Consider the following 25,098-nt stretch of genomic DNA (forward strand, 5'->3'; position numbering starts at 1 on the left):
AGGCACCAAAAATGGCCACCGTATGGAGGATCTTTGCTGGATGGTGAGTTTTTAGCCCATTGGAATGCATTGAATGGTTTTCAGTGCATTTCAATGGGTTTTTTAATTTCGCTTTACGACGTTTTCGCTTAACAGCGATTTTCCTGGAACAGATTATCATCATTAAGCGAGGCACCACTGTATCATTTTATGGTTGTTGTTGATTTTTCGGGCTGTCTGGCCATGTTCTGGAGGTTTCCTTCCTAATGTTTTGCTAGTCTCTGTGACTGGCATCTTCAGAAGACAGGAGTCTGAACTTTGTGTTCTGGAGTAGTGTGTGGGATAGTATTTGTAGCTGTGGGATCAGCTTTTTGTCCTATTTAGGAGATTGGGTGATTATGGTAATGAGGGTGTTTTTTGTTTTGGGTGTATTGTTGTGATAAAGGGAAGATGGTCTGTCACTGTGATTGGTGGGTGTCGTTAGCTAATCTATTGTGTGCAGTGATCACTGGTCCTTGTGGCTGGGTAGAGTTTCTTGACCTTTTTGCAGGCTGTATTTTTCAGTGCTGGGAACCAGGCTTTGTTGAGTTTTAGACTTTCTTCTTTTTTGTTGAAGCTGTGTTGATGCTTTACCTTCTAAACTGGGGGGAAAGCGATTTAATTTAAAGGTACTATGTATCATGTTTCCTCAGTTATCCAATAGTATTTCTACCTCCCTGTATCTTATTGCCTTGAGACGGGGGAACTCAAGAAGCTACAAAGGGAGAGAGATTCCATTGAACAACACCACGGAATACTTTCTCCTTTCCACTCCGAATCACTCCAGCTCCTTTGCTCCAAGCTTTCTAAGGGGTTAACTTAAAAAAGGGAAGGAAAGGAAAGGGAAAGGGGAAAATGGTTACAAAAATTAAAAAAAGGTGAAAGTTACTCCAAGATTCTTCATAAAAGAATCTTGGTATACTTGAAACTAGTATACTTGAAAGGAAAGTGTTTTTTAAACACTTCTAATGTGTTTTAAACACTTTTTAACCATTTTTAATGTTCAGGTAAAATCATTTCTTTACTACTTTACACATACAGTAGAACCCTTAAAAGTTCTCTTGTTAATAACAGTTTTGTGAGAATGCCATCTATATTAATTGCTTCTTGGTATTTTTCCTAGTTATTTTTGGTACCAAAAGGTTGTAGCAAGTTACAAAAGCAATCTTGGATCATCTCAAGGAACTTATACACTTAGAAAAATAAGAAAATTCCAGCTAGTCTACCTCTCTTACTTATTCCTAACCCACGCTGTTACCTTGAACAGGGTCTCCTCAAAAATAGGCAGATATGTTCTTGAAAGACAAAATTTGCTTTTACATGAGCAGACACTCTCATGCCCAAATCTCACTGGCTTATTTTATTCAGAACAATGTTTGATGTTACAGACACGTTAATCACCTGTCATTGCTGTTAATTCCTTTCAAGTATACCTAGGCTAACAAATTGCTTCCTTACTGGGGAACTCCATCTGGGCAGTATTGCTGCCCTGACTTCAAAAATTGCTAGCAGCAAGCCTTTTCTTCTTCATGCGTTGCAACCAATTCCTTATTTTATTCCTCCAGAGAATTCCCAGATAAATATGTAGTCCAAACAGGAAATGATTAGGCTAGTGGTTAAAAAAGGCTACTCAGATTAAACTGGAGCCTCAAAACTCATTACAGTACTCATTAAACTTGGTTATGGAAGTGCTTTCCTGAGCCAGTACTTTCCAGTTTTTCCTGCATATTTTGCTTGCTAGACATCAACACTGTGTACCTAATTGCCTCCTTCCCTTTTAACCAATAATATCAGGACATGCGCTATTTAAGAATTACTTTGGCAGCAGATGAGGGCATGGCACTGTACAGAACATAAAGTTACAGGCTGCAATCTTATGTGCACTTCCTTGGGAGTAAGATTCATTGAATTTACTTCTGAGAGTTTACTTCAAAGAAGTTAACACACGATGGAGTGAACAATTTCTACTCCCAGACCAAAGTTTTAAAAACTAAACATTTTGGATGGTATCTTCCAAACTCCCAGAATGATCACTTAGCAATGCAGTCTGGCGATTTCAATGGGAATGGTTCTAATAGTTCAAAAATGAATTTTTCCAAGCTGCTACCAAACAAATGTACCTAGAAAATGTGATTGCAATGAGGTAAAAGAAGACTTTAAAATATAGGCCACAAGAAGCTGTTTTCATTATAGGCAGGAGTATTTTCAAAGGAGCATTGTGTAGATGGTCGTACTGCACAAACACACACTTTTATATTAAACACAGAATTCACCATCCCAAGATCTAGTGAAATTAATATACATTTATTCATCAATGATAACAAAACAGAAATAGAAACCATTGTGCCACTTTAAAAACTAATAGATTTCAGTACAGATTTTCATGATGCACTTCCTTCAACTCATCCAGTGAAAAATCTAGACACATATTTACATGCAAGTATACTCTCTGAGGTGGGGACCCAGTAAGGAAGAATACAGGGACAGAAATGAACTTCCAAAGTGACAGTAGCATTATTAACACAATTAACAATCTTGAAGAGTGATCATATCATTTCTGTGCCTGTATCCCACCTCAGGGAGTACCAACTCTCCAATGTACTTACATATGAAGTTGTGGCAAATTATTTCATTCTATGTGTCTGACAAAGTGGGTTGTAAATCCATGAAAGCTCAGAATGAAATATATCTGTTCATCTTTAAGATGCCACAATATATCAATTTTAATCTTTGTTTTATTCTTGTTATATCTGCTGGCCCAAATCTTGTTGCTTACATACACCAGCGTACAACAACATAAATCACAGCAGTACATGACCAGTAGCTAAGGAGTCAATATCACAGATTAGACCCACGACTTAATATAGGAGAAGGAATGCAAGCAACATCTCCTTAGCCAATGGTCATTTACTGCTGTCATTCACACAGTTGCACTTATGCCAGCATATATAACCAATATGATTCTGGCCACTGAATGAAAGTAACATGGAAATTTACTGATTGCAAAAATGTCCATAAGCACTGAGGTTTAACTTTAACTACCATTCTCTTCTTCCTTTGCTATGTGTTTTACACCATACACTATCTGGCAAAAGAGTAGTCAGCTTGTTAGCTACCCATTCCCCTCGGCTTATTTAACTTATATGCAGAATACATCATGTGAAAGGCCCGACTGTAGGAATCCCAAACTGGAATTAAGACTGTTGGAAGAAATATCAACAACCTCCGATATGCAGATGATATCATTCTGATGGCAGAAAGTGAGGAGGAATTAGAGAACCTCTTGATGAGGGTGAAAGAGGAGAGTGCAAAAAATAGCTGAAACTCAACAACAACAACAAAAAAACCCAAGATCATGGCCACTGGTCCCATCACCTCCTGGGAAATAGAAGGGGAAGATATGGAGGCAGTGACAGATTTTACTTTCTTGGGCTCTATGATCACTGCAGATGGTGACAGCAACCACAAAATTAAAAGACGCCTGCTTCTTGGGAGGAAAGCGATAACAAACCTAGACAGCATCTTAAAAAGCAGAGACATCACCTTGCCGACAAAGGTTCACATAGTCAAAGCTATGGTTTTTCCAGTAGTGATGTATGGAAGTGAGAGCTGGACCATAAAGAAGACTGACCGCTGAAGAATTGATGCTTTTGAACTGTGGTGCTGGAGGAGACTCTTGAGAGTCCCCTGAACTGCAAAGAGAACAAACCTATCCATTTTGAAGGAAATCAACCCTGAGTGCTTACTGGAAGGACAGATACTGAAGTTGAGGCTCCAATACTTTGGCCATCTCATGAGAAGAGAAGAATCCCTGGAAAAGACCCTGATGCTGGGAAAGTGTGAAAACAAGTGGAGAAGGGGACGACAGAGGACAAGATGGTTGGACAGTGTCACCAAAGCTACCAAGATGAATTTGACCCAACTCTGGGAGGCAGTGGAAGACAGGAGGGCCTGGCGTGCTCTGGTCCATGGGGTCATGAAGAGTCGGACACGACTAAATGACTAAACAACAACAATAATTAAAGCCACCATATGCAGTAAAATCAACATTTGTCTTCCTTCAGCACTTCCAGGAATTTGTTTTTCCAGCAAGGGAACATAGCAATTCCCTGTGCCACCAGCCAGTGTTTACAGACCTGTGAACACTACCTGAACACATCTTTTTAAAAAATTAAATAAATGCATAAATAAAATAGTTAAAGTAGTTGTTGTTTAATCGTTTAGTCGTGTCCGACTCTTCGTGACTTTAAAGTATACTTTATGGCAATTGAAATCACCGAATCTAGAAGAGAATTTGAAGAGGCTTTCTAATGGGGAGAGATAAGGAGCCTTCAGATAATTAACAGAAGGGGAATAACAAGTGAAGCAGAATAGCCATGAGGCTTTGTTCCACATATCACATTACAATTTATATTCCTTTAGTTTTTACAATGCAAAATGGGTATGGAGTCAAGTGAACTTCAGACAAAAATAATGTATAGCAAGTTTTGTTGGTATAAGGCAAGAAGTTAATATCTCCCAAGGATATCAACGTATTAACACACTCTTCCATTTTCCTGGGCTCTTTGGAAAAGGCATACAGTACTGTGTTTGGGGGAGTGATTATCAATTTTTTTCCTTTTCAACAGAAATCATACAAAGAGGCTTTCTCCTCTTCCACCTAGATAAACAGAAGGAGGAGGGTGCTATAGCTGAGAAAATCATGCAAGAACGGGATATAACACACATTCACACGTATTCCAAATTCTCATTAGTAAAGAGTGGGGTGATTCTTTCTCCTGCTCCTTGTTCTTGCCAACTAATATGTGATAGCTTTTCCAGAGCAAGAACAAGGTAGTTGAACCTAGAGAATAGGAAAGTTACTTTTTTGGACAAGATACAGTGGACCCTCTACTTACAGAATTAATCTGTATTGGAACGGTGGCTGCAAGTCGAAAAGTCTGTAGGTCGAATCTCCATTACCTACAATGCATTGAAAACCGATTAATCCCATAACTGGCAGTTTTTATTCTATTTTTGTTCCGTTTTGTTTTTTTTCTGGTCTGTAGGTCGATTCTCCATCTGCAAGTCGAATCTAAATTTTGCGACCAGAGAAGTCTGTAACTCGAAAAGTCTGTAAGTCGAGCCGTCTGTAAGTCGAGGGTCCACTGTATTTCAGAGGCCAGCATGTCAGGATCAACACGGTAATGGGGCATTCGGGGGGGGGGGTTGTACAAAAAAAGTCATTTCCCCAGGCTCTGAGAGGGAACAGTCTGTTCTGAATGGCCACTGGGTTCTTCTAGAACAGGCTTCAGTCTTGACACAACACATCATACGCTGAAAGGAGGCAAGCCTATCCCCGGTGCAAGAGCAGCTGCCTGTCCTGCTTCTTATGTTGCACCAGCCCTCTCATAATGGAATCAGAACTAGGAAGGGCACAAAGATCATCTCAAGTGCATTTATCCTTCCTCCCACCCCACCTTTACACAGCATGATCACTACAGCTTGCATATGTTCCTTTTTCAGGCTACAGTTTCCAGCAACCCCCAGCCAGTAAGGTGTGTGTGGTGGTGGGGGGGGGGTGGATCAGAGGAACAGTAACCTACCAAAACTCTTACAGATCTCTTTTTGTAAATGAGGTGATATAATAGAAAATTGAATGACCCAGAAGAAAGACCCCTGCGTGTTCTCTCTGAGTCATCCCCAAATGAACTTCAGTGACAGCCTCCAGAATTTCAAAAGCGAACCCATCTGACTGATCATGAATCTTTCCCAGCTCTGGGCAGAACATAGCGAGATGCTTCGGTCCTGTATCACCAGGCCATTCAACACCTCCGCAAGTTTTAAAACCCACTTCCCTAGGCCGTTAATAGCAGTTAAAAACCCTGCAGGGCCGCGGGCCGCATGCTGAACTTCTTTTTAAAAAAATGAGAGGCAAATAAGACTCAAGGCTGCTTTAAAAAATAATGCCATTGACGAACAGAATCCCCTCGCTTTTGAGTTCCAGAGGCGTTGGCTGCGAAGACAGGGTACTCTGCGCGTCCACAGACACACTCTTTCCCCCCCTCTTCAGTTTCCAATGTGTTTTACTTGTCACCCGCTGCCGCCATTCGTTTCTCCTGGGTCCCCTCAGTGTGTGTGTGTGTGTGTGTGTGTGTGTGTGTGTGTGTGTGTGTGTGTGTCCCCTCAGGGGTGTGTGTGTGTGTGTGTGTGTGTGTGTGTGTGTGTGTGTGTGTGTGTGTGTGTGTGTGTCCCCCTCCGTCCCGGGGAGGGGGCCCGGACAGGAGATGAGAAAAAGTTCAGTGCTTGAGGCGAACCCACGCTGGGCGCCTCTTTCCTCAAGCCCTTGGAACGATCCGAGCTCCGGAGGGACAGGAATCACCGACCGGGGGCTGAAGGGATTCCATTCCTGATCCCCCCCCCCTCCGGAGCTCGGCTTATTCCAAGGGCTTAAGGAAAGAAGCGGCCAGTGTGTGACTTCTGACTGGTGCCCTCCTAATGGGCGCCCAGCCGAGGGCGGCTCGCTAGGAGGAGGAACCAGCCCCGGCTGCCTTTCCTACCTGCCTTGAGAGAAGCGGATTAAATAATTCAGAGTGCCGCTGGAGAGAGGGCAAGCGTCCCTCCCTTCCCCTCTCTCTCCCCCCCCTCCCCGCCAACTCCTCTTCTCTGCCTGCCTCCTGCCCTCCCATCTCTCTACCTACACAGTTTCCCAAACGCAGCGGGAATGAGGCTTGCGCTCAGGCAACACCCTCAGTTGCCTCTCGCCGAGAGAGCAGTGGGCACCACCGGGCGCAGCCTCTGAAGCCGGCCGGAGACACCATTCCCCGGCGCAAGAGCGGCTGGCAGACACTGAGGGGGCTGGAAAAGACCGAGTGACCCGACGAGGACCCTCTATATCCCAACCAGGTCCTCCTCTCCGTTCTTCCTCAGCCGAGCCCAGGGAGCCAAAAAGCGCGGGAGACTTTTCGCGCGTGGAAGGGAAAGCGTGGGGCGAGAGCGCCTCGGATTCCACCGTCATGGACCCCAAGGATAGGAAGAAAATCCAGTTCTCGGTGCCTGCGCCCCCCAGCCAGCTGGACCCGAGACAAGTGGAAATGGTAAGCAGGGAGAGGACGAGAAAGTTGGGGTATCAGGGGTCTGGATGGGGTGGGAGACTTTGGCTCGTGAATTCTGAGTTGGCACCGAGTCCCTGGAGTTCCTGAACGGCCAGTCTATCAGCTTGTCGTGCCAACAAGCTGTGTGTGTTTTTTTAAGACACATAGCCAGAAGTGTACACACATCCACTACACGCTCATACACACATGGCAGGAACATCAGTCTTTTGGATCAACAAGACACGCTGTAATCACTGAAGCTTAAGTATGGCTAAATGAGTCTCTCTAAATAGAACTAAAATTCTTAAATAGAACTAAAATTCTTAAATGTGTGCATTTTTTCCCCCACATCTGTGTCCACAAGGGCATTTTGGTGTGCATTCACAGTTTACTTGCGCTTGTGCCAAAGCTTATGATGTTTAATGTGGATATAAAAAATAAGCATGTGCATAGCTTCTCGTCTATGCACTGGTTCACCATTGATTGGATTGGATTTGCATCCTGAAGTTAGTCATGGCTAAAAAGGCTAAGAAATAAATTAGATTGATTTCCAAATCATCCGCTTAAGAGTATATATGTTTATATAACATGTCTATTGTACTTTGCCAGTTGTCTATAAATAGCATGAGCCATTCATACTCTTTTATAATATAGCATGCTGTTTTAATGCTCTTGTTTCAATATGTTTGTTTGGATCTGCTTTCTTGCAATTCTTACTTTTTTGAATCTATTCTGGGAAGTTGGGGAAATGGGATGGCTAGGAGATTGGTGTAAATAAAATCAATTAAAAAATTACAAGACCCGATGTGTTTATCCTTACACCAACATTTAAATAAGTAAATATGGGCACTGACACACATACCAAAGAAACTGAACATGCACTAAAGGTACTCCTAAATACAGATGGGGAAAATGCATCCAGACATTTAAGACTGCCTGTTTTCCTGTACCTACTCATAACCATGCAGATGTACAATACTCACTCCTGTATAGTCACACCTGCATCCAAGCATATTTGTAACATGTTTTTTCTCACGGATACACATACTTCTGACCATCCATGTTGTTAATGTACATGTACTGTGTTTTCCCGAAAATAAGACAGGGTCTTATATTAATTTTTGCTCCAAAAATGTATTAGGGCTTATTTTCAGGGGATATTTTATTTTTTTTCATGTATAACAATCTACATTTATTCAAATACAGTCATGTCATCTTCTGGTTGCTGCACAATGGTGGAGGGTGGGGTTTCACTTAACTATGGCTTATTTTGGGGGTAGGGCTTATATCACGAGCATCCTGAGAAATCATACTAGGGCTTATTTTCAGGTTAGGTTTTATTTTCAGGGAAACAGGGGACTAATTCCTATACAAGAACCATTGCCTGCAGATGTACAAAGTTTTCTTGTATATTTAAATAAAATCTTTATATGCAAATTCTTATACCCAGTGTCAATCCAGGCTTTTCACATATGCTTGATTATTTTCTTTGAGTTCACACTGGAGCTGTGCAATCACTAGGTACAGAGGTCAACACCTCAAAACCTTGTGTATGTATTTTAAGCAAACAGTTTCTAGCCCTTATGGTTGAAAACCAACTAGAGGTATGTGTATGATGCCTAAAAAACTCTGAACCAAAAAGTGAGGTCGTTAAGCAGAAATCTGATGTTTACACTGGGCAGCAAACATCAGGGCTTCAGTGTCTTCCCCTTTGCTCCCTTTTTGACAAGCAGAAGAGGTTTCAACTTAGCAAGTACAGTATATGTGTACATTTGAGGATTACTACTTTTCCACATTGAGAGTGGGGTGGAGGGAGGTGGACCCCTAGAGTATATACAGCTCTGGCCAGGGCCACTCTGGTGATGGTTTTGAGCGGGACATTGATATGTCAGGCAATCTTAGTTCTCCAACTGTAAAATGAAATATGATCAGCCTATCTTTCTAGTGAGTTTGTGTATACTTGGGCATGCATGCTGGAGATTAGAATACTATTCTAATGTGGCCACAAAGTGTCCAAGAGAAATTATTATTTATTTCTAGGGGTAGAATCTAACCAGAAACATGCACTTTCAAGTGTAATAGTGATCTTCAGCTGAAAGCAATGGAATTTAGCTACCAATGTGAACACTCTCAGATAACATAAATGAAATACACAGATATGTGTGTAAATACAAATGCACACATACACTCTTGTACACACAACATTTTTAAATACACACATGTGATAATTTACAAGAGACCATAGTAAAAGAAAGAATTGTTAGATCTGACAAAGTGAGATATCTGCAAATTAAACAATAAAGATGCATGTAAGGTTATGTTTAGCTGGTTAATGCCAATATATATGAGCACAGGGTTATAGGAATGGAGAAGAGATTTATAGCAATGACCATAAAACACTTACTTATGTAATGACTTATGTTTCTCACTTTTTTGATCCCATCATCTACCTCTTCCCCACTCCTCTGTACTCATGTTGAATATTTATGTTTTCAGGATGTCATATAAAACCCTTTATTTCAGGCTTTGCTAGGCTTTCTGCTTCTGTTCATTTTGGACACTTGACAATCGTTGTGTAGCACTGATCAGTTTTATGCCACAATTTCATTAAGCAAGTCCTTGAAAATTCCATTTTAAAGTGGGAGGAACGAGGTTGAATGATCAGCCTAAGGTAAAATAAATGTTGCCTGAGCAGGGAAATTAGATTCTCAGCCTCCCAGGAGCTTTCCAGCCTCATAGTATAGCCTCATGGTTCTCAAGCTGATAGGAGAGGCCATGGTGGTGAAGGCAGAAGAAATTGGGTCTCCTCTTCCTTGGTTTCCTCAACCTTATTCCTACCTTAACTCTGTTGTAGTGGCTACATAGAGTGGGGTTATGGGAATTGTAGCCCTACAATTTTGGAGGGCGCCAAGTAAAGAAAGGTTGCTTTATGGACACATTACCATTATGTGTACACTTATTTCCTCCAGTAAGCTCAATGAGGTGCACATGGCTGTCCTGCTTCCCACTTCCAACCTCACAATAACTCTGTGACTGACTGACCCACATGCCGCTTCATGGTTCAGTGGGGCCTTGAATCAAGATCCCCTCAGGTTCTCAGTCCAGTACTTTAATCACTGCAACATACTGCCTTTCACACAACAGATGAGCTTGCTTGCTAGCCCATGCCTCTGAACACATGGGAGGTACACCAGAGAGCTATGCATTGCAGCAGATTCACCATGGTCTCTTCCAGGATCATTCCCACTCTTGGACAGAGTGAGGTCACTGCCTTGGATAGTGGATACTTGGGAGCATCAGTGGCAATCTCCTGACTGTTCCTTTTGAGCTTTCTGTTCTCCTCTGTTAAGGGGACAATGTGATGTTTGCTGCAATGCCTACAGTTGGGACCCCAGAATTAGCCTGTTGCTTCAGGTGTGGTGAACAGCACAATGTTCCCCCCACAATGGGAGGTTCAGGAAGTCGTAATTCAAAAGGCAAGTTTTTCTGAGCTCTAAACAAATATTCAGGAATGCAATTCTCCACTCACAGCCATGGGTAGATTAACCACATGGGGGCTGTAGCGGAGCCAGGAGTGGAGGGGGAGGACTGTCGTTCAGTGGCAGAAACTGCTTTGCATTCAGAAGGTCCCACATTCAGTTCCTCACATCTCCAGGGAAACAGATGAGCAGCTAGCTGATGAGGAACGAGAAGCTTTTCTGCCTTAGACCTTGAAGATCAACTATAAGATAGCATAGACGATACAGGCCCAGATGGGAAAATAGTCAATCTGGTATAAGGCACTTTGCTTCATTTTTACATAGACTATGCTGGATGAGCAAACTGGTCCATGATCTATTTATGGTAGTATTTATTTATAGTTTATTTATTTATTTGATTTGATTTGATTCGATTTGTATCCCACTCCCATTAGTGTCACAGCACTACTCTGGGCGGGTTACAATTCATAAAATAGAAAACAAAAATGAAAATACTGTACAGATATTAAAACCGATAACAATAACACTAAAAAGAAAAAAAAACAGATGGCATCAACTAGTCTCAGAGCAGATGGAGGAAAAGAGAGGAGGGAAAAAAGGAGAGGGAAAATGGGGAGGGGTCAGCTGGGGTCAGTGTGGAAAGCCTCCCTGAAAAGCAATGTCTTTAATTGCTTCCTAAAAGTCCACAGGGAGGGGACTAGGGAGAGGCCCTCCAGAAGCTGCTTCCATAAAACTGGAGCCACTGCAAAGAAGGCCCTACCTCGTGTAGAGGATTTATGGGCCTATCTCAGGGTTGCCACCCAGATGAGCCTCGACTCGGATGACCTTGTGGGTCAGGCAGATGACATTAAGGAGAGATGGTCCGACACGTAACATGGGCCCAAGCCATGGAGGGCTTTGTATGTAAGTGTCAAAACCTTGAACCTGATCTGGGATGCCAGGATCAGTTCTAGTAACAGGCTAGGCCCCAAACCAAGGTCTATGCAGGATATTTTGCTGCCTGAGGCAAAGACGGTGATATTTCCCCTGCCCAATGCCATTTACAGAAGTTGGTCAGAAGTTCACAGCTGAATCTCATTTCCCTCTGGAAATATAATACTGTTCTATTGTGTTGGTGGGGAGCTGATATAGACAACAGCTACGGTTCTTTCAAACTCTATGATCCTACAATTCTTGGCCTTGTCTGCAGGCTAACAAGCTAGCATAGGACCTTCAGGTCAAGGGATGTCCAGTTTTGTCTGTTAAACAAAGGGAATAACTGGGGATCTGCTGCTGCCGCCACCCCATCTACATCATCCAGCATCGGCCTCTTGAGACAGTGGGCAACAAGGACAGTGGGCATGTTTCTGGGGGATTAAGCCTAATGTTTGGGATGGCCCTGCCCAGCAATTTGCAATGTTATTGGCATTAACATACATACTTTGGAGAGTAAAATAAGCCCACACACAAACACATAGCTTGGGAAAGTAATTTTTGAAGACTGTATCCCAGAATCCCCCAGCCAGCAGGTACTCTGCACTTGGCATGTGTTAGTTCACAAACATGGGGGCGGGGGCGGAATTCTGCTCCAAGACGTTTACTAATTGTCAGTTGTCTCGGATAGAAATATTTGGTGAGGAGTAAAAGAAGAGAAAGGCAAGGGAAGCCAGCAAAAGGACTATGATGACTAGCCAAGATATTTCGGGAGAAGTGTTTTTTAAAACTAAGCAAATTGAGTTCACACCATCTGTCCTACCCATGCTGACAACAGGTTAAAGTATGAAGAAGTGTCCTGGATATTTGTTTTTCCTTCTTTTCCTTGTTCATGACTGTTCCTTCTCTCCCCCACACCTTGCTTTCCTCCCCTCTGGGTAGCCAATGGCGATCAGCTGTAGGTTCCCAGTCATGTCCTCTCCCTTGGCATGCAGGAAATATCCCACAGCCAATTCAGTGCAAATCCAAAAGTGTCAGCACAGCCTTCTCTCTGAGATGTCTAGGGAGGCACGCTTAAAATCCTGGCGTCCCGAGCAATTGCCTGTGGAGGAATAGGACAGAACAAAAAACGAAAATACCCTCACACCAACACCAACCACACCTTTGTTGTGCCACAAGACCAAAAGACTTTGGAGCAGGGATGAAATAGTTTCAAGATGTCTATTCAGACCCAGAATTGTGATGTCAACCAGTCAAATCTCCCACACATGCTATAAGGACAACTTTACAGAAAGAGTAATTTGCAGTAGCTGGGTTGTGAATTTTTAAAGGCAAAAGGGGCAACTGGGAAAAGAGTCTGAAATCCTCCTCCGTTGAAAAGGTATGCGTTGCCCACTTCCCCCCCCATAATCTTCTTGTGAGATACTAAGCACAGTATAATTTCTTCTCTAGATCCGTCGACGAAGACCAACACCAGCCTTGCTGTTCCAGTTGTCAGAAACTTCATCCCCTGGTGAGTCTTTATTCTTCTTTATTGACCTGGGTGGGAGAAAGTTTGGCCGAGAGTTCAGGAAAGTTACTTTCAGGGACTATAACTCTTAGAATCCCCCCTCAGCACAGACAGTGAGCATGCTGCTGGGGAATTGTAGGAATTATAGTCCCTGAAAGTAACTTTACCAAGTTTTGGCCATGAGCGATAAGTGCCTCAGCGTGACCCAAGCAAGAAAACAGTACATGAGCATATAAGAACATATGAAGCCACTAACATTGGGTGTCTCAGGCAATACTGTCCCAGCTGTGGGGTTAGAATATCATGTTATATTTTTGGTACCTTTACCTGAAGATGCCAGGGAGCAGATCAATATAGGTAATACACTGCACGGCAGCCACCTTGCTTTGCTAAAAAAATCTATGCATTAATTTCCCCCCCATCTCTCTCCCTCTCTCTCTCTCCTTGAGAGAACTGAGCTGAATCTGTTCTAAATTTATCAGACTTTTTCCCCTTAGGATTTATATAGAACATTGGAAAGTGTCAGTAACACTTAGAACAATCTTGTGTAGTTTGTACCGTAATTCTCCTATTGTAGATGGGACAGAAAAGTGAAGCTGAGAACACTGCAATGCAAGTGTCTAGCAATTCTTCAAGGAAGAATTGAAATAGAGACTTCCCAGCTGTCTGTCAAAAATCACCTGAGATTCTCAATGTAATACAATTTTCTGGGAGTCAACCACATTGAACTTAATGGGACTTACTTTTGAATGGGTAAGGGATGCACCATAAGAATGGTGCTGCAATGTCTATATTGAACATAACTAAAGATTCAGAGGTAAAGAATCTCCAGTTTTGTAAGCAAAATACAGACTCAGAAACAAGTTGGAAGCAACTGATTGGAAAGAAAGAATTACTTGGTTCATTCCTTTTTGCTATAACTAAGGCATAATTAAATTACATTACAAAGAGGAAAGAATTCACTTCTTTAATTTCACTTCTTTAACTATACCTGTGTTAGTTCCTTTTATAGAGACAAGCTGATATGTTGCTTCACTGTTTAGGTGTGTTCAGCATTACAGGCCAGCAGCTTGTAGCATTCATATTTTAAAGCAGGGGTCTCAAACATGTGGCTTGGGGGCCATTTGCAGCCCACCAGATGATAGTTTGTGGCCCCCGCCTTGCCTGCCCCCCGAAGCACCCATGCGTCCTTTGTTGTCAAAATTTTAAAAAAGCCTTCCCTCGCTCGCCATCTCTCTCCCAAGACAGTGCCTCTTGCACCCTCCATCCAGAACTGCAGCCTACCAGCCAGCCCACCTGTCTGCCAGCTGGCAGGCTGCAGTTCCGGATGGAGGGTGCAAGAGGCACTGTCTTGGGGGAGAGCTGGCAAGCGAGGTGCGCTGCTGGCCCTTTTCCCCAAGCGCCCGAGCTGCCGCCGAGCGATTCCTGAGAGCGGAACTCGTTCCTGGTCTGTCCTTGAAGAGTGCCTCCAAGCCGCCAATAGCAGCTGCTGCCACCACCCCTTCCAGGGAAGTGGCTCTCTGGCTCTCTTTCTCTCTCGGCACCCCCAACACCAGCCCGGCCAGCAGCCGCCTCAGCACCTGGTGGTGCTTCCTCTTCCTCGTCGCCCTGCTTCAGCTGCCTCAGCTCTGGAGGCTGCCTGGACTCGCCTCGCAGCTTGCTCCCCTGTCATGGTGGGGGTAGCTGCTCCTGCTGAGTGCGCCTTTTTTTGAGGGGGGCCCTCAGAGGAACGTTGCTGGACCTCCGTGTGTGTGTGCGTGCGTGCGTGCGTGCGTGCGTGCGTGCGTGCGTGCGTGCATCTGTCCGCCTGCCTGCCCGCCTGCACCTGTGGGGCCCCTGCCCTGTTCTGTTTAATTTCGCAGGTACCAATGGGATCTTTTCTCCTTTGGCAAGGCGATTCTGTGAGGGTTTAAAAAAAAAAAAAGTTTATGTCATGCCCTCCTTCCTGCCCCCCTGGCTAGGCGGTCACCAGTGCTCCCTCCCTTCTCCGCTTCTCTGTCCTGCTGCTGCTGCTGGTGGTGGTAGTGAAGAAGGAGCTGGAGGGGGTCGTGGCCGGCGACAAGGGCTTGCACGCCCCTCCTCCTCCTCCTCCTCCTTGGAGTCCCAGCCAGGCTAAGTAAACTCCTGGGCGGCTTCCTCAGGCTCTTGCTCCACTTTGCAGAAATCTGATGTGGCGCAGCCTCACCCAGACTCTGCCTCCAGCGGCCCCCAGGTAAATTGAGTTTGAGACCCCTGTTTTAAAGTAATATGAATGATAACTACTTACATTTGAACAGAAAGTACAGCAGATAGTTATGATTATAATGGTAAGTAATTAATGGGGGCTTTGAGCTCTAACTGTAAAAAATTAAAGTATTTTTTGTCCTCTACTGAAAACAGGAGTAAACAATACATTTTATTCCATTGCCTCCATTTCCAAAGTATAGTCCCAGGGTGCTGAGAAAGAGACGTATTTTTCTGGAAATCTCTTGGAAGATAGACAGTCTCCCAGCACTTGGTAACTCCTCTCTGCAGCATAAGCCTCCTGTTTTCCAGGGAGAGGCCTGGACGGTGTACAGGACCAAATCAGCCTATTCCACAGGCTGGTTTCCTTCCAAAGAACATTCCTAAACATATCCTCCAGTTATTTTTATATGGCCAGGAAACTATCACAGTCAGAACTGTGGACCAGCAGCATTTTTTCATTTAATGTTTGCTGAAGCTTGCCTGTACTTGGCAATGTTTCAGACCTCAGGAGGATCATGAATGTGGCGTTTCTTATGCTCTGTTTGACACAACTGCTTGATTTCTGCAATGAGACCTTTGAGTGTCAGCATATTCCTGGAACCTATGATATTCTACTTTTTAACCCCACATGACAATGACTAGGCAGTACTTATAGTAAGATGAACACAGAACACAGAAAGCTGCCTTATACCATGTCGGACTGGAAACTTTTGCATATAAAATATGTGTTTTGTCACTCAACCATCATCCAATCGAGATCCTTCCAGGTCTGTTTTGGCCAGAGCCTAGTATGGAAAACTTAAGTTTTGGGGCTGCACCTTCCATAATCTCCCAGCACCTTCCCTACTGGAAGACTCAAGAAGGCATAATTAAAAACCCTAATGTCTCCAAATTCTGTCAAAAATATATTCTTCCCCCACACTTTCATTCTTGTGGTGGTAGAAGTCATAGAAGCACAGCAGGGCAGATCTGGAAGGTAAACTAAAGGTAATCTCAAAGCAACACTTCAGCTTTCCTGGTAGATGATAGCTAACTTCTGGTTGAAAACCTCAAATGAACCTCTAGACACGTTCAAAATTTTTCTCACTAACCAATAAATTAAGTAGCTAATGTCCATGGTCTTTGGGGATTAGAAAGCACAGCTTCTGAATTCATCAGATATGGATTTCAAGCAAGTTACCGGGTACTAAATACTGGAAGTGAGGTGTAAAGTTTTTGTAATGCCAAACTATGATTAAATACTAAAGATTCAAAATTAGAACTCTCATTCCCTTTAATTTCTTTTAGGAGCAAATGGAGAGTCTTAGGAATTAGATTGTGCCTTTGGCAGTGAGGCAGGGTGCATTTCATCCCGTGGTTCAATTTTTCCATCAAAAAGCTCACTAGATGTTATTTGCACCAATTGAAACAACATACTGGAACACTAGTTCTCACTTTAATGGGGCAAAAAGTAGCAGGGATGGGATTTAAATCAAGGAAATATGAAAGGAAAAGACTAAAAAGCCCTCCACCAGCTTCATGGACCCAAAGTAATTTGGCTGCACCAAAGCTCCTTTAAAAAACTAAACAAAAAAATTCCTTTGAAAATAAAAGAGACAAAAAACCAAAATGTAGATGCCCATTGTCTTATCAAATTTCAGCCATGAAAGCTCACTGGAAGTATGAAACTGGTAAAAACACTACAGTACTTAAATAACTCACCTTGAAAGCCTTATCAGAGTTGCTATAGATTGGTTCTGACTTGAGGGCACACAACATAACAGAAGGAGAGAGGCAGACAGACAGACAGAATGAGAGTTGATAAAGTGGTATGAAATATTGCAACCAGCTGACCCATCTGCCTCCTTAGTCTGTTAAATGCTAATATGCAGTTTCAAAGCCCCTTTGCTTTCCTTCTTTCATATTTTTAAAACAGGACATCAACTTGACGTCCTTGAAATTGATAACACACTCCTACAAAGGGCTATGCTCTATAAAGTAGGATGTAAGGTAAAGGTAAAGATTCCCCTTGACAATTTTTTGTCCAGTTGTGTCCGACTCTAGGGGGCGGCGCTCATCCCGCTCTTCAAGCCATAGAGCCAGCGTTTGTCCGAAGACAATCTTTCCGTGGTCACATGGCCAGTGTGATTTAGACACGGAACGCTGTTTACCTTCCCACCGAGATGGTACCTATTTATCTACTCGCATTTGCATGCTTTCGAACCGCTAGGTTGGCGGGAGCTGGGACAAGCAACGGGCGCTCACTCCGTCGCGTGGATTCGATCTTAGTAGGATGTATAACCACCCAAAACATAAGTATGCATTTGTCCCTTGCTTGCTTGCTGCCCTGTGATTCTTTGGGAAGATTTGTTTATCCAAGGAGGATCAGAATGGGAAATAAACAATGTTAAAAAACAAAACACTCAAACACAAAGTTGGTTGATTTGTTTAAAACAAACACAAGACTGTTTAAAATATATACCTGACCCACATCATCTTGTGGATACTTGTCAGTGGGTTTTGGTTATCTACTGAAGGATGAGATTCCCCAAACTGAGAAGCAACTAACAAGAACATCTTTCAGAGTTCCCTCTTTGTAAGAATCCCACTCTTCTAAAGAAAATAATATTATGGTGGAGCATAAGGACAACCCTGATTTCAACAACCTTGGAAATGATCTACTGTTGTTGCTCCAACTCACCTCCATGAACCTGATTTCCAAGAAAGAGCTGTACATACTATTTGTCTGGACACTCAGTTATGCCTACTAATGACTCTGTTCATCAGCAGACGTTATGCTAAACAGCCTAACATAGAGGCAGCTGCTTCCAGGCTGTATATAATGGACTGCACCAGATAATTACTGAATAGCAGTAAATACTCCAGCCTGGTTCATCCATTCAAGCTGCTGAATGAATTTCACTTGAACACAACCATAGGGAGGGGAATCTATGTATTAAGTGCCTTCCTATGCTTGCCTTGTGTGAGTTTTAACTACAGCTATGAACCATTCAGTGGCTACTTACGCACTGCTAGAAAAAACAAGACAAGACATGGATTGTCATTAAATGTCCATATACTAATTAATATTCAAAACCAATTTAGAACTTTTATCTATAATTTAAATAAGAATGTAAGATATCTGACAACTGCGGGAACAGAGATACTTGACCTACGTACCTGCTTACTCACTCTGCTGTTCAAATAGTTAACTATTGGGAGGGAATTTCAAGGCCCCTGCCTGCGCTCCCTCTTATTTATCTTTAAACCAAATTTCAGCCATACATTTTTTTCAAATGGAAGATAACTTCAAATATAGGACTGGCCTCTGTAAAAGCCCCAACCCAATTATAATCTCCCCTTTTTAATGGTTTGCATGGGCGCAGTTTGATTCATTTAGTAGTGGAGGCATACATAAAAATAGTTTACCCTGTAGAACTGATGCAGTTGTAGCTTTAAGTGTGCATTACTTAGGCTGTCTGAGTTAATTAATTAACACGCTTGCAACAAGCTGTGAATTTAAACAGTTGAACCAGCAATGTTCTACAGTTAGATATATTTTTTTTCAAATTCATTTTTGCCCTACTGACATTGTTCTCTTTTCTTGTTTCCTCCATTTTCCCATTTGCTTGCCACAGAAGAGGAAGGATCACCATACCAGGTCAGTATCACCAATAATCATCAGCAATTGGAGGCGGGCAGAGCCGTTTCCCCACCTTGTTCATCAAACTACTGTTCCCAAAAATCTTTTGAAGAGAGCCCTGAGAGTTAAACTGTTAAATAAGTTAAATAACTGTTAAAAAGTTAAATAAGATTGTTACATGTTTGTAGTAAGGATGTGTGCTAGGAATCCACTGAGGTATACGTGTTACAGTCTCCCCACAAACATTTTACCAAGGAATCCTGTTTCCATCAACTTACCTGCCATATCTTGAGTGGAATCCAGGATGCACTTTAGAGTAGCCCTGCCCAAATAATCATCCACAACCACTGTGGGAGTTGCGCTCCAATATATCTGGAGCCCAGCAGGTTGGGGAAGGCTTCTCTGGACCAAATACTGTTCATGCGAAGCACCAGTCACAGTTATACACTGTACCCTTCACCACTGTTCACTGTGAAATGAAAGCGCAATCAAAATCTTTTTACTAAACCCCAAGATGCATCAACTAGAGTCTGCTGGAGTTCTCCTTCAGTAAAACTAAAGATTTCTGAGTCCGGGAATTTGTTTAGAGTACAAGAACTGAACAGAACACATTGTCCTTCCACACAAAGACCCACTCTTCGCACTCTCTCCAGTTCAGTACTATAATGTTACAGGAAAAGCCATTTTTGTTCCTATTGCTGTTAAACAATTGGGAGTAATCTTTGTGGATCTACTGCAGATCACTAGGACATCTCATACCACTATCTACAAATAGATCCAGATCTCCTTACAAGTAGATCAGCTCCAGATCTCACGCCAACCTAGAATACAGCCATTTAAAAAATTAGTACGCTGCACAGGGAAGACTGATAATTGTGGGATAGCCATCTTTCAGAGAAGTCTGTTTCCCATGGATGAGACAATGCTGAGATTCCAAGGAAACCAGGTTTTTTCAAAGTACGTTTTGTACATCATGACACTGTCATATGTTGGGTAGCATGCTACAGAATACTCCTAAAACAGTGTCCATTTTTCTCTGCATATATGTATGTCTGGCCTGGAATAAAGTGCTTGTCCCTCATCACTGGGTCATTATTCCCTTTTACCCCATAAGTACAGGTAATGATGAGGGATCTTCACAAAATTGAGGGCAGCTGATTCTTTTACTTCTTTTCCTAGTAGAAGCCCTGGAAGGACAAAACACAAAGGTTTCCCTACCGTTGACATCAAATGTAATGAAAGAACAAATGGGGATGATTACCTCACTCACATTTCCCCTATCAAAATGTTGAGACTGGAGTCTATGGAACTCACTGCAACAAGGCTCTCTGAACTACAAGCTACTTATTCACTGCCACCAAAATAAACCCTATGTCACTTGTAGAGATTCAACAGCTTATAGCATGGACATTGGGTTGATACCACTGGAAGAAAGAGGAACAAAACTAATGTTTATTAAGGGAATTCTTCACAAAGGAGAACAAGATATCACTTTTTAATAGGCTAAGATTGCTTTGATGTACTTAGATTAAACGTGCTTGCTTACTTATCTTATTAATATGTAACAGAACCTTCTCTGGCTAAATAAGCTCTCAATAGCTTTCTCCTGAGACCAGATTTCCTTATACTCCATCCCAGCAAATCTTTTGCCACTAGGGATAAATGTTATTAATATTAGTGTTTCTTTTCCACCAGCTCTTCCTGTTTCCTCTGGCTTCTGGGAAAAGTCTGTTTTGGGGACTAAATGCTAAAGTTTCCTCTAGACTTCTTCCTGAACTTTTCTGGTGCAGGGCTGTGCCGCCTACTTGAAACTGCAACCTTGAAAATTGAAAACACAAACTCACAGCACTGCTTCCTGTTCTCTGAAACCAAAAGATTCAGTGTTTGAATATTTCAAAATGGCTGTGATTTTTTTTTTCACAACATACCATCTAGGGCTTCCCAGACATTGTTTTCCCTTTAAAACTCCTGGCTGAAACCTGGGACTGATTTGTATTGTCATTGAAGTTAGAGAATGGTCAGTCACATTACAAGAGTCCCATCACCAATCCAAACAAACATTGCTTCTCCCCAAACAATTTTCAGATAGTTAACCTGGAGCCCATCCCTTCCATAGTAACTATAACAAAGGCAGCCACAACTGTCAGAAGGCCATACAATGGCCAAACTTTTTAATGCACAACACAAATAAATTTGTACGTTTTGGTTCATTCCTTGCAGATAAATAGAGAGATCCTGGCACAGTGGGCGGCATGCATATGTTGGCTTGGTGCATATGCAAATACCCCTGAAAATTGCAGTGTGGTGTGTGTGTTTTTTGCCTATGAGGAATGGACTTAAACTTAGGAATTTGCTTACATTATGCAATAGGATTTGGCCTATATATTACAGTCATTAGAAGCTGAAATCTGTTAGTCTCCAGAGATGTGATGCAGGCAAGGCATCATGACTGAGCAACCTTAGGGTCTGTCCACACTGGCGTATAGATATGATATATGGATTGTTGGTGGCATGGTTTGGATTGGGGGAAAAGACCTCATCCACAAGTGTTACTACGTAGAACGATCCATCCTTCCCTTTAAAAGCTGTTGTGCACCTTTCTGGCCCAGTAGTAGGGCATGCATTCTTTTTTGGCATGCTAGTTGTTTAGCCTGGAAATAGATGCCTCCAGAAGCCTCTGTCGTCATGGCTGCAGATTTGAGGAAGGAGAGAGAAAGCAGGGGGAGAATGAGGGAAGAGAAGCAGGAAAGGGGAAAAGGAGAAAACAGAATGGCATGGAGAGAGCGAGAGAATAGTAATGTGAAAAAATAATTTCACTTCCCCTGATCCTCTGCCGACAACCAGAGGAAGCACTTAAATGACAGCTGGTGGGGCTACAAGAAGTGGTTTGCTGTTCAGATGAGAAAAGCACACCGAATAGCACATTGCTCCTCCACCCTGACCTCAGCAGATCCTTTGTAGTCTAATCCAGTGGTTCTTAACCTTTGTTACTCGGATGTTTTTGAACTGCAAATCCCAGAAACCCCAGTCAGCACAGTTGGTGGTGAAGGCTTCTGGGAGTTGCAGTCCAAAACTCCTGAGTAACCCAAGGTTAAGAACCAGTGGTCTAATCCACCCCACACCCAACAGACCTTTACTTGCTGATGAAGCCTATGCATATTTCCTAATGACCCCTCACCAACAAATCAATTAAAATTTAAAACTATGAGAAGTGTGAAAAGCTCTTGCGTAACAATCAGACATTATCACCACATAAAGATTTCCATTTCATAATGTCACTTCATATGTGTTGTATAGTTTGGCCTTTGATCTTTAAACTTAATTCAAGGAAACCTTGTTAACCCAGTAGCCCACAGATTTCCACTGGGTTATGACAGGGAGGCAGTATTTCTCAGTGACAGTGATTCCCTCTGTCATGTATCAGGACTTAGTGCTAGTGGGTTCTAGGAGTTGTTTGAAAATTTATCTTTTTGGCTTGAGTTAGCTGTTGGAAACTTTCCCATATGTTGCTTTATTGTGTTTTTATTGAATTGTTTTATTGCTTTATGGTGATGTCATATACTTCTGAATTTGACCAAAAAGAACAGCCTGTACTAGATGGGATTATACTCCCTCTGAAAACACATGTGCCCAGCATGGGGGGTTCTCTTGGATTTGTCTCTAAGCCTGGATGTCCAATTTGTGGCGGCGGCCAGGAATGCCTTTGCACATTTAAAACTACAGTGGACCCTCTGCTTATGGAATTAATCCGTATTGGAACAGTGGCTGCAAGTCGAAAAGTCTGTAGGTCGAATCTCCATTGACATACAATGCATTGAAAACCAATTAATCCCATAACCAGTGGTTTTTATTCTATTTTTGTTCCATTTTGTTTTTTTTCTGGTCTGTAGGTCGATTCTCCGGCTGCAAGTCGAATCTAAATTTTGCAGCCAGAGAAGTCTGTAACTCGAAAAGTTTGTAAGTCGAGCCGTCTGTAAGTCGAGGGTCCACTGTAACAGCCAGATGCTCCCATTCCTGGAGAGGTCTGACCTGACCACAATGATACATGCCTTTTAGTATATGCCAGCTAGATTACTGTAATGTGCTCTACTTGGGCCTGCTTTTGGAAAGTGCTTGGAAACTTCAAAAGGTCCAAAATGTTGCAGCCAGATCGTTAAGTGAGGCTGGTTTCAGAGGTCACACAACTCCCCTGTTATAGCAGCTCGATTGGCTGCTGATACGGTTCCAGGCACAGTTCAAAGGGCTGGTTTTAAGCTATAAAGCCTCAAACAGCTTGAGTCCAAGCTATCTCAAGGTCCACATCTCCTTTTATGAGCCTGCTCGAGTGTTAAGATCATCAGGGGAAGCCTTTCTCTCAGTCCCACCACCTTCACAGGAGCTTTTGGTGGGGATACCAGTTCTCTGTCGCTACTCTCAAACACTGGAACTCCCTCCCACAGGAGGCCAGGCTGGCCCCATCTTTGCCGTCCTTCCACAAACAGGCAAAGACCTTTCTTTTCAAACAGGCTTTTTCTCTGTGACTGTCTAGGAGACAATAAATGAGATGGTTTATATTTTGTTGCTTTTAAATCTGTGGGTTTGGGGGGGGGGGGTTGGGTAATGCTTTTACCTAACATTTTTTAATATGATGTTATTAATTCTTCTTAATATTTGAAAAAAAAAATACTGTTTTTAGCTTTTTATATTGTGTTTTTAATTATGTAAGCTGCCTTGGGTCCTTTTTCAGGAGAAAGGTGGGGTAAAATATTTGAAATAAATAAACAAACAGCAGTATAGAGATATTTGTAGCAACAGTTTCTAATAACAGTTTCTAAAAGTGGCAAATCTTACCTTTCTGCCTAGTCACTTAATTTGCAGTCTGGAGAAGTTGCTTTTTTACCCTTTAACTGCCTGACTCCAAGAAATAACTTTTCTGAGGTCTTGTTACATTATAACATCCCTAGGACCTCACTCCAAAAAATATAAACCAATAAAAATACAGGGTTGCATAACAGAGACTTTATACATTTCAAGACAATTTGTTGATACAGTGATAACAAATCAAAATTTTACGTAGTCAAGGTTGGAAGCCAAATGCTTTTTCTACAAGGAAGCAATTGCACTTACTGACTAGCCTAGGAATTGTCAAACTTTGCGTCCTAGTGAGCTGTGGGAAAAGTAAATAGATGAATAACTGAAGACTTTTGTAAGCCCAAAATGTTCTTTCACAAGAGCGCTGCCTGATGTATTTCTGTTCTGGGTTCTGTTCTCTGTTCTCTTTATATCAGTCTTTGCTTGGCTGGATAGTTCTGCCTTGTATCTGCAACAGACATGATAGTGTACCACCCTCATAGTTCTTACAGGGCTATCTAGGATTGGGACAATGTGATCATGACCACATGATGCAGAAGTCAGTATGAATCAACCCTGGGTTTTTCCTTTATAATTTGTACTCTTTTTCTCCACTGTGGGGGCTTCTACTTCTTTCGAATTAAATGTATTTGTGGTTTTTAAAAGGGTGCATTGGCACCATTATTAAATTGCACCAGGCCTTCTGTCCCAGCTACTGATGGTGTTGGGATTGGGTCTTGTCATTGTGGCAAAACCAAAGCTACTGATGCTGCCCCTGGGGCAAGAACTACTGTACCTGGTTAGTGCTGTGGAGACTTTCGGGCCACCTCAACAATGGCTGGCTAGCTCTCTTGTTCTTGCCAGGGTAGTGGCAACTCTGACAGCAACTTTTTTCCTCACATGGCAAGTGGACAAGTCTGCCCCACACACACACACACACACACACTGGTGCTTCCAGTAGCAGCAGGAAGCCTCCCAGCACTGGCCAGCTTGCAAGACAGGGATTGCCCCATGTCTTGCTTTTATGTGAGGATTCACATTAAAATAGGACGTGTGAAACAGGCAGTTTCATGACTGTTTTCAGATAACTCGCAGTAAAAAATACTTACTATGTTTTACCTGAAAAGTGTAACAAAGGGAAACGAAGCAGACCCAGGCATCAAGTGTGGGGAGGAGATGGTTCAAATTTTAACAAGCTGCAAACAAAGCTGATTTCCTCCTCTCTCTCCTGGCGTCTGTGTGGTTGGCTGAAACAAATTGACCCAGGGAAACCTGACTTTCTGGGTGCAATTTCAAAGCAGATGTTTTCCTGCTGTGCAGCTGTATCCCCTATCTCTCTACTCTGGATCATTAAATCAGTCACAACAGAGAATTTCAACAGAATTTCCTACATTCACTGAAGGCTGCACATTCAGGTGTGACACAAAC

At 42.6% G+C, this 25,098-nt stretch overlaps 1 protein-coding gene across 3 annotated transcripts in view; it reads left to right on the forward strand.

The window, feature by feature from the left end:
- The first annotated feature begins 6,729 nt into the window (after positions 1-6,729).
- PPP1R1B (protein phosphatase 1 regulatory inhibitor subunit 1B) overlaps positions 6,730-25,098 on the forward strand; it is a 59,637-nt gene continuing 41,268 nt past the window's right edge. Inside the window, exons 1-3 of one of the 3 annotated variants that reach the window (XM_020799337.3) lie at positions 6,730-7,094; positions 12,935-12,995; positions 18,836-18,858. In XM_020799337.3, the coding sequence (XP_020654996.2) occupies positions 7,014-7,094; positions 12,935-12,995; positions 18,836-18,858 (165 nt within the window). In that variant the 5' untranslated portion in view covers positions 6,730-7,013. The remainder of the gene's footprint in view (positions 7,095-12,934; positions 12,996-18,835; positions 18,859-25,098) is intronic. The other 2 variants (XM_020799336.3, XM_020799335.3) reach the window with 2 other exon arrangements.

Source organism: Pogona vitticeps, chromosome 6 (assembly GCF_051106095.1).
Source record: "Pogona vitticeps strain Pit_001003342236 chromosome 6, PviZW2.1, whole genome shotgun sequence".
NCBI classification, from domain to species: Eukaryota; Metazoa; Chordata; class Lepidosauria; order Squamata; family Agamidae; genus Pogona; species Pogona vitticeps.